This window comes from Protobothrops mucrosquamatus, unplaced genomic scaffold, assembly GCF_001527695.2.
Source record: "Protobothrops mucrosquamatus isolate PMUCROS unplaced genomic scaffold, P.Mucros_1.0 scaffold4814, whole genome shotgun sequence".
In the NCBI taxonomy this organism is placed as follows: domain Eukaryota; kingdom Metazoa; phylum Chordata; class Lepidosauria; order Squamata; family Viperidae; genus Protobothrops; species Protobothrops mucrosquamatus.
The window spans coordinates 20,777-30,525 of NW_015390704.1; the positions used below are offsets into that span (position 1 = coordinate 20,777).

General features: G+C 41.8%; 1 protein-coding gene across 1 annotated transcript in view; it reads left to right on the top strand.

Moving 5' to 3' along the window:
* LOC114923599 (gastrula zinc finger protein XlCGF17.1-like) overlaps positions 1-8,758 on the top strand; it is an 18,629-nt gene extending 9,871 nt beyond the window's left edge. Inside the window, exons 2-4 of the mRNA XM_029286751.1 lie at positions 5,442-5,557; positions 7,681-7,883; positions 7,971-8,758. Coding sequence (XP_029142584.1) covers positions 5,442-5,557; positions 7,681-7,883; positions 7,971-8,752 — 1,101 coding nt within the window. The 3' untranslated portion in view covers positions 8,753-8,758. The remainder of the gene's footprint in view (positions 1-5,441; positions 5,558-7,680; positions 7,884-7,970) is intronic.
* Positions 8,759-9,749: the final 991 nt, after the last annotated feature.

A 9,749-nucleotide genomic window follows, 5' to 3' on the forward strand; every position in this document is an offset into this window, starting at 1 on the left:
TAATTCATGCTTTCTTCCCTTGCCAAATAAATCTCAATATTGTTGCATTTAGATCATCAAAAAAGACCTTTCCCAAGTTTACAGGGATCATTTGGAATAAGGAGAGTATTTTCGGTAGAATATTCATTTTCACTGTGGCTATTCTTCCTAGCAGTGAGATTTAAGATTTTTCCACTTTTCCAAGTCCAATTTTATTTGTTTCAACAATCTTTCATAGTTATCTTCTTTTAATGTTATACATCTTGCAGTTAAGTAGATTCCTAGATATTTAACTTTTTAAACTATTTGTAAATTTGTCTTTTTTATAAGTTGAATTTTCTGTTTATCTGTTAAGTTTTTTGTTAATACTTTAGTCTTTTATTTATTTTCAAACCTGCCACTTCTCCAAACTTTTCTATTTTCTCCAACAGTTTAGTAGCTGTTTCAAGTGGCTCCTCCAAGATAAAAACCAAATCATCCGCAAAGGCTTGTAATTTATATTTTTATTCTTTTATCTCCAGTCCTTTAATTTCTATGTCTTGTCTAATATTTCTGGTCAATACTTCCAGTGTTAATATAAATAACAATGGAGATAATGGACATCCCTGTCTTGTACCTTTTTTGATGTCAAAGTTTTCTGTATAATCTCCATTTAGAATTATTCTAGCCGTTTGTTTATGGTAAATTGCTTGAATTACATTTATAAAGTTTTTCCCAAAGTCCATTTCCATCAACTGCTGGAACATAAATTGCCAATTTAAGTTATCAAAAGCTTTTTGCACATCAAGAAATATTAATGCCATCTGTTCCCCTGGGTGATTTTCATAGTATTCTAAAACATCCAAAATCATTCTTAAGTTATTTTTTATCTGTCTTTTAGGTAAAAAGCCATTTTGATCTGTATGTATAAATTCAGTCAAGAATTTCTTAATTCTTTCTGCTATTATCGAAGCAAAAAAGTTATAGTCCGCATTTAATAGCGATATTGGTCTGTAGTTTTTTATTTGTGTAAGGTCGGTATTTTCTTTGGGTATCAAAATAATATTAGCTTCAGTCTACGACTTTGGTATTTTAGTCTCCAAAAAGATTTCATTACACAGTTCTTTCAGCATCGGACTTAATACGACTTGTAATGCTAGGTAAAATTCTGCAGGAAGTCCATCTGGACCTGGAGTCTTATTTTTTTGTCTTTTTATAGCTTCTATAATCTCCATTATTGATATTTTCTCATTTAGTATATTTCGAATAGTCTCTGGGATTTTTGGCAAATCTGTTTCTTTTAAGTACGACTGTATTTTCTCTTTAGGAACTTCCTCTGCCTTATAGCTGGCTGACCGGCCGTACTCAGCGAGTGGTCCTCAATGGAACCGCATCTACATGGAGGGAAGTGTGTAGTGGGGTGCCCCAGGGCTCTGTTCTGGGCCCAGTTCTCTTCAACATCTTCATCAACGATTTGGACGAGGGGATAGATGGGGAACTCATCAAATTTGCAGACAACACCAAGCTGGCAGGAATAGCCAACACTCCAGAAGATAGGCTTAAGATACAGAAGGATCTGGACAGACTTGAACACTGGGCACTACCTAACAAAATGAAATTCAGTGGTGAAAAAAGCAAGGTTCTACATTTAGGCAAGAAAAACCAAATGCACAAGTACAGCATAGGTGGCACCTTGCTCAATAGTAGTAACTGTGAGAGGGACCTCGGAGTCCTAGTAGACAATCACCTAAATATGAGCCAGCAGTGTGCTGCAGCTGCCAAAAAGGCCAACACAGTGCTAGGCTGCATTAACAGAGGGATAGAANTAATACCACTTTACAATGCCTTGGTAAGGCCACACTTGGAATACTGCATCCAGTTTTGGTCACCGCAATGTAAAAAAGATGTTGAGACTCTAGAAAGAGTACAGAGAAGAGCAACAAAGATGATTAGGGGACTGGAGGCTAAAACATATAAGGAACGGCTGCTGGAATTGGGTATGTCTAGTTTAATGAAGAGAAGGACAAGGGGGGACATGATAGCAGTGTTCCAGTATCTCAGGGGCTGCCACAAAGAAGAGGGAGTCAAGCTATTTTCCAAAGCGCCTGAAGGCAGGACAAGAAGCAATGGGTGGAAACTAATCAAGGAGAGAAGCAACCTAGAACTAAGGAGAAACTTGCTGACAGTGAGAACAATTAACCAGTGGAACAACCTGCCTCCAGAAGCGGTGAATGCTCCAACACTGGAAGTTTTTAAGAAGAGACTGGACAGCCATTTGTCCGAAATGGTATAGGGTTTCCTGCCTGAGCAGGGGGTTGGACTAGATGACCTCCAAGGTCCCTTCCAACTTTACTATTATTATTATAATTATTATTATAAAGTGTCTCATAGTAATCTTTAATGATTTTTTTTCATTGCAAAATTGTGGAATTGTAATTCTCCTTTTGAATCTTGTAGCTTATTCTTTTTTCTTTCTCTTTCTTCAATCTATATGCTAGCCATCTCCCCGGCTTATTGGCATTTTCAAAAAAGTTCTATTTAGACCGTTTAATCTGCTGTGCCATTATATCCATCTCAGCCAGGTTTAATTTATGTTTTATTATCTTCATTTGTTTCTTGAGGATTTTCTTTTGTGGGTCTACTTGTAACTCTAGTTCCAATTTTTTAAGTTCTTCTCTCAGTTTTAACTGTAATAGTTTCTTTTCTTTATTCTTTTTAGAGGTGTAAGTTATGGCCAACCCTCTAAAATATGCTTTAGCCGTCTCCCATACATTTTGGAGGGATGCTTCTTCTTTCTTATTTATTTTTTTAAAAACCCATTTCCTTTGTTGCTAGTTGTAAGAATTCTTTTTCCTTCAATATAGATTTATTCAGAGACCATCTTAGTTTTTTCTCGGTTCCTTTCCAGGTTATTTTTATTGGGTTGTGGTCTGCCCAAACATTAGTTTCTGTCTCCACCTCTTGTATTATCATTTTCAAGTCGAAAGATGTCCATATCATATCAATTCTAGACCATGATTTATGTCTGTTTGAATAGAATGTATATTGTGGTTTTTCTGGGTTTCTCTGTCTCCATAGGTCTTGGATACACAATTCTTCTTTCATTTTTGAAAACGCTTTAGGTAATATATTTCCTCCTTTTCTCCCTTGTTTATGGCTTTTGTAGTCCAGAGTCGCATCTACTATTGCATTGAAGTCTCCCGTTATACAAAGATTTTGGTAATTTAAGTCCAATATTTTCTTGTGTAGTTGTTGATAGAATTGCTCTTGCTTATCATTCTTCTTCTTCTTGTGCCATATCCGTTATTGGATGTTGGCGATCCTGTTTTTATCAGCAGCTGCACGAAAAAGTGCTGCTGAGTTTTGTCCAAACCAGTCCCTTAGATTTTGAAGCCACGATGTTCTTCTTCTGCCTGGGCCTCGTTTGCCTTCAATCTTTCCCTGGAGGATTAAATGGAGTATGCCGTATTTTTCTGGGTGTCGCAACACATGTCCGAAATATTCTAATTTTCGTTTTTTAATTGTTTGGATGATTTCCCTTGGCTTTCCCAGGCGGCTTATCACCTCCTCATTTCTGATCTTGTCAACCAAGCTTATACGTAACAGCCACCTGTAAATCCACATTTCAAATGTTTCTAGTCTCTTCAGGTGGCCTGTCAGAAACCAACTCTCTACTCCAGGGGTAGTCAAACTTGTCTCTTTTATGACTCGTGGACTTCCACTCCCAGAATTCCTCAGCCAGTATGGCTCAGCATGGAAACCTCTCCATTTCCCCTCAGCATAGCTAGCTCAGGAATTCTGGGAGTTGAAGTCCACGAGTCATAAAAGACAAGGTTGACTACCCCTGCTCTACTCCATAGAGCAGGATAGAAAAAATATAGCATCTGACAAGCCTGATTTTCAGTCTTAGGCTTATCATTAGGTGCGTATATTGCTACCATCAATATCTGTTTTTGGTCCACCATGATTTCCACCATTAGTATTCTCCCTTCTTCATCTGCATACATTTGTTTGGGATTCATCTTTTCTTTAATATAAAGGGCTATTCCTCTTTTGAGAGGCGAGTGTAAAATAAAGTTTGCCCATTTTCGGTTGTTCTAAAATTTTAAAATGTTGTCTCTTAATATGTGTCTCTTGGAGGCAAATTATGTCCATTTTTAATTTTTGTGGTCATGTAAAAAAAAAATCTCCTTTTTGAAGGAGAGTTCAGTCCATTTATATTTATTGATAAAATTCCAATCTCCTCTATATCTTTCAGTTATATCTAGGTCTCAGTCTTCTAGTTGATCGTATCTGTCTCTGGTCTCTCGGTCTTGCTCCTTCTTCTGAATATGTGTTTTTAACTTCTTCCTCCTCTGTTTGTTTAGCCCAGGCATGTCAAACACAAGGCCCGGGGGCTGGATGCGGCCCGCGAAGTGGTTTCATGTGGCCCGCGAAGCCATCCTGGAAACAATGAGGAAATGGCCCCCGCTGCCTTGGCCCTGGCCCAGGCCATCCGGGAGCCAATGTACAATTTTGTGGTGGCCATCTATGCTGAAACGTATTCAGTTTTAGCTCCACAAGGCCGTCTGGAAACGGCTTGGTGCCGCAGGTGCTCAAGGGCCAGGCTGAGCCTTTGACCTCTGCTGCCCAGGGCTCCGGGCAGCCCGCACCACCATCCAGCCCCCCACGCATGGCCTGAGAGGAACAGTGAGGCTCCTCCAGTGGACCATGCCTTGGCACTTGCCCTGGTCCCACCCCCTTCTGCCAGAGACCCTCAGATGTGTCCCGCTCCTGCCCAGGCCCCCACAGGCACCCTTGACGCGAACGATGTACAGCTGGCCACGCCCACCCAGTAGGCCACACCCACTCTGTCCATGCCCACCCAGTAGGCCACACTCACCCTGGCCACACACACACACACCCCGAGGGCAACCACAATGCTGATGCGGCCCTCAGTGAAATTAAGTTTGACACCCCTGGTTTAGCCACTCCTTCAGCTGCCATTTCTTGGGTTCAGGATCGCCTTTTTCCAAGAATGCTCTATGATTGTCAAAAAATTCCATTGCTTTAAGCGGTGTGTCCAGTTTACGTCTTTTTGAGGCTGGTCTTGTGAACAGGTAATAAAATAAGCCGATGGCCAAAAGGCTGCTTTTTTTAATTGTAAATATTTTTCGAAATGCCTACCTGGAATTTTTGTGGCCCTTGCAGCCTCCAACAAGAGCAGGAAAGAGCAGCCCTTTCCACACATGCTCTGCCCCATCTGATCTCTCTGATCTCCCTTTGAGTTTCCCTACTCACAACTCTGCCTTGGTCCCTGTTGGACTTCATCTTGCTGGTTTCTTCCATTTTGGCTCATCAAGATCTTCTTCAAATCAGGATTCTATCTCCATTATTTTATATCCTCAACAAATAATTCCATATTCTCATCCCTTTTCTACGTCGTTTCCAGATTATATTCAGATTACTGTCGGCATCTGAGCCTTTCGCATTTCTCTTTGCAGGAGACCAATGAGGACGTGTCCATGAGCTCCACAGAGGAGAAGGGGGCGTTTTTGGATCGGGACCCATCAACATTTGGCCGGGACTCCATTCTAGAGAATTTGGAAATCGTGGTCCAGTTGGAGAAGCAGCTTCCTTCAGAAAGGGCCAATGGATTAAGGAGAAATCAAACTGGTCATCAATGAGAGCCATACCTGACCTTGACCCACAGGGCAGAACAAGTGACCCAGAGACCTCTTAGTTGTAACTTTAAAGGTGAGTAAACAAATCTTGGTTAAATCTTGGTTTGGAGAATAAGCATATATTTTTAAAAACTTTATTGGAGAAAAGAGCAATGCAGAGAAATTGTGTTTGGGTGAAACCATAATGTAGTTCTATTGAGGACTACATGGTGAGTGCGATTGGTCCACACAATTATGAATCCCTTTGGTGGTGATGGTGTCTATCCCACATTTTTTGTGTGTTACCAAGAAGTAGACTGTGGTCGGCTTTGTCACATGCCTCACAGAAATCCAAGTATAGTATATCCATTGAATTTCACCATTCCACTATTTTAGTCACTTTGACAAAGACTGCAGTAAGTTTTTTCTGGCATAATCTGTTTTTGACAAACCCACATTGGCTTCTAGTAATTTTTTTCCTAGGCTTTCGCAGATTCCTTGCTTGATCATCTTGTCCAGGATCTTCCCAGGTACTGATATCAGGCTGATCGGTCTGCAGTTTGCTGGATCTATTTTTTCCCCTTTTTTGTAATATATTATAAAATAAATGTCTCGCAAGGAAGGAGGAATCAAGAAGTCATGATGGGATGGAGCTCATAAGTGCAAAAGTCCCAAGGACCAGAAACAAAGGATAAGAATCAGAAATGTGTTCTGAATTCTTTTTCCTTCCCTTTTGCGTATGTGATGCCTTAGTTTTTGGTATATCCTCAGTTTGTCCTGGACTTATGACCACAATTGGCACTGGAGTCTTGGTTGTTAAGATGTCACGTGAGAGTTTGGCTCAGTGACTGCAATCCTGAGGTTGTGGCTGTTAAGCAATTTCACATGTTGTTGAGCAGATGAGTCCCAGATAGGAATGTGGGCTTGCCTGAAGTGTTCAGGAGAGGCATTTGTGAGTCCTGGCACAGGCCACGTTTGACTTAAGGAGGTCCTGGAGACGCTTACAGATGCTTTGGGACACGTTGCTTGGAAACACATATGGAACACATGACTTGGAGAATGGCGCAAGGCTGCAAAGGCCTCCGTTGTGGGGATTAAGGCCTCAATTCTCAGTGGCTGAGGTGACAGTGGGCTGAAGTCCAGGTCTGGGTTCAGTGACCCCAGGCCTCCACTTAAGGCCCAGCCCCGGCATTACTGTCCACCGGGGCTGCTTTCCATGGTCTGGATGGGGTGGCTCAGGCTTCCAGGGGTGGCTGCAGCTGTGCATCCCACTTCATCACCTCCCGAACTCATGGCTGAACTGAGCCTGGTCTCCCGGACCTCCCCCTACCCCCCAGACACGCCCACGTCCCTTGCCTGGGCCTTCCTCCTACCTAAAGTTTCAGGGCTTCTTTTTCACCTCGTCATAGGACGAGAACCAAGGAGGAAAAGATAGAGTCAGTGAACAGCAGAAGAGTTTGCCTCCGTGGGATGTGGGGTGATGGAATCAATGGAGGTTTTGTCTGGGGTGTACTGTGGACCTCTCCCCTGGTCAGAGGGTAGGACTGGAAGACCTTCATGGTCCCTTCCAAGGCTATGATTTTGTGATTCTCTACCATTGTCGAAAGGAAACATTATTCTCGTCTTCTTTCTTTTTCCACCAGCAGGAAAACAACTCTGACCAAAGGTTCACTTGCAAGTCACCTTTCAAGAGATAGTAGAAAATCAGCGCAAGGCAGCAGCCGACAGAACTCATGGAGGGCGGGAAACTCTTGGATCCCCTGTGAGACAGAAGCAGCACTCTGAAAAACCACAAAAGAACCCATGAATGCTCAGAGTGTGGGAAATCCTTTGCTCGCCGGTCCGTCCTTTTGACCCACAGGAAGGTCCATCTGGGAAGCGGATCCAGTCAAGGTTTGGAGGGCGAGAAATCCTTCTCTGGAAAAAACATGAAAGATTGCAGAAGGTCCCCCAGACTAAAGCCCTATAAATGTGAGCAATGTGGCTTATGTTTTCCTCAAACTTCACACCTTCTCACGCATCAGAAAATCCACACTGGAGAGAAACCCTATCAGTGTCTGGAATGTGGGAAATTTTTCAGGAGTAAAGGCACCCTCAGAAACCACGAGAGGATTCACACAGGGGAGAAACCTTACAAGTGCTGGGAATGTGGGAGGAGCTTTTCTTGGAAAGCAAGTCTTTGGGCCCATGAGAAGGTTCATGCAGGAATAAAATCTTACAAATGCTTTGAGTGTGAAAAATGTTTCACCCTGAGTTCATCTCTTCAGAATCATGAGAAAACACACAGAGGGGAGAAAAACGAAAAGTGTCTCGATTGCGGGAAATCTTTTTCCGACAAATCAAGCCTGGTGCAGCATCAGAGACGTCACACTGGAGAAAAACCCTATGAATGCCCAGAATGTGAGAAACGATTTATGTGTTCTTCTGAACTTCAGAGACATCAGAAGAGACACAAAGGGGAGAAACCCTATCAATGTGGGGAATGTGAGAAATGTTTTGTTACGCAAAGAGAGCTTCAGTTTCACGAGAGAATCCACACAGGGGAAAAACCATACAAATGTGAGGAGTGTGGAAAGTGCTTTTCCCTAAAACAAAGCCTTGGAAGGCATCAGAGGCTCCACACAGGAGAGAAACCATACAGATGCCTAGAATGTGGAAAATGTTTTGCTCAGAAGGGAGCACTTTGGAAACATCATAAAATCCACACAGGGGAGAAACCATATCAATGCTTCGAATGTGGACAATTTTATTCTACCACATCACACCTTGGAAGTCATTTAAAAACTCATACAGGGGAAAGAAATTACAAATGTTTAGACTGTGGGAGAGCATTTGCTCATTCATATTCCCTTAGAAACCATAGCCGAATCCATACAGGAGAGAAGTCCTATAAATGCTCGGAGTGCGATAAATGTTTTTCTCAAAAAAATACTCTTGTGAGACATCAGAGAATCCACACTGGAGAGAAACCATATAAATGTCCAGAGTGTGGGAAATGTTTCGCCCGAACTTCATCACTTCGCAAGCACATCAGAAGTCACACAGGGGAGTCGCCTTACAAGTGTGCCGAGTGTGAGAAAACGTTTCATTGTAAATCTCAGCTAAAAGTGCATCAGAAAGTCCACAGTAGAGAAAAACCCCTTCAGTTGTGAAGAATGTGGAAAACATGTTTTGAAACGGCAGATCTTATAATTCACCAGGAACTTCACACAGTCCCAGAAGGGAAATCCTACATTTTTTTTGATGTGGGGAAACCTTCACAATGACGAAACCAGCATGGTAATTTTTTGTCCCAGTTTCTTGTGCTTTTTGTACACCAAAGCGTCCACACAGGAGAGGTTCCACAAATGCTTCAGCAGAATTCAAAATTTTATTTCTGATTTTTTTACTTTTCATTTTAGATATTAAGATTTTGGGGTCCAGAAGAGAAGAAGGAAACTCAGTTTAGACGCCTCAAATAATATGAGATGATGGAAATTGCCTTGTGATTCCATTGCACATGGGAAGATTCTGGAAAAGATAATCAAACAACGAATCAGCGAACACCTAGAGGCAAACAAAGTCATTATTAAAAGCCAACATGGGTTTGTCAAAAACAGTGTCATGTGTCTGAGTAACGAAACACTTGAAAGGACTTTCAGACATGTTTTCTCCTAAAAGCATTTATTAAGATTACAATACGTCAGCACAGCATGGTGGAATGCTTAGATCTGCTTCTCTTCCGTTAGGCATAACATCCCAACCATTTTCCACTCCCTTATTTTAGGGTCATGGTTCACATCTTCCAATCAACTTGGAAGATATGATTTACTTCCGGTTTCTTTCTCGGGCTATCCTTATGCTCCTCCCCCTTTCCTGGTTGCTGGTTTAACTATATAAATACCAGACAGTTCTGCACATTGTCAAAGCAAGAATATACAGTATTTGCAGCGTTGACAAACAGATCATGCCAGACAAATCTTATTGCATTCTTTGACCAAGTGACAAAATTAGTGGATCAGAGGAATGCTGTGGATATAATTTACTTGGACTTCAGTAAGGCATTTGATAAAGTAGATCACAACCTACTACTTGATAAAATAGAAAAATGTGGGTTAGACAGCATTACCACCAGATGGATCCGTAGCTGGCTGACCGGCCGTACTCAGC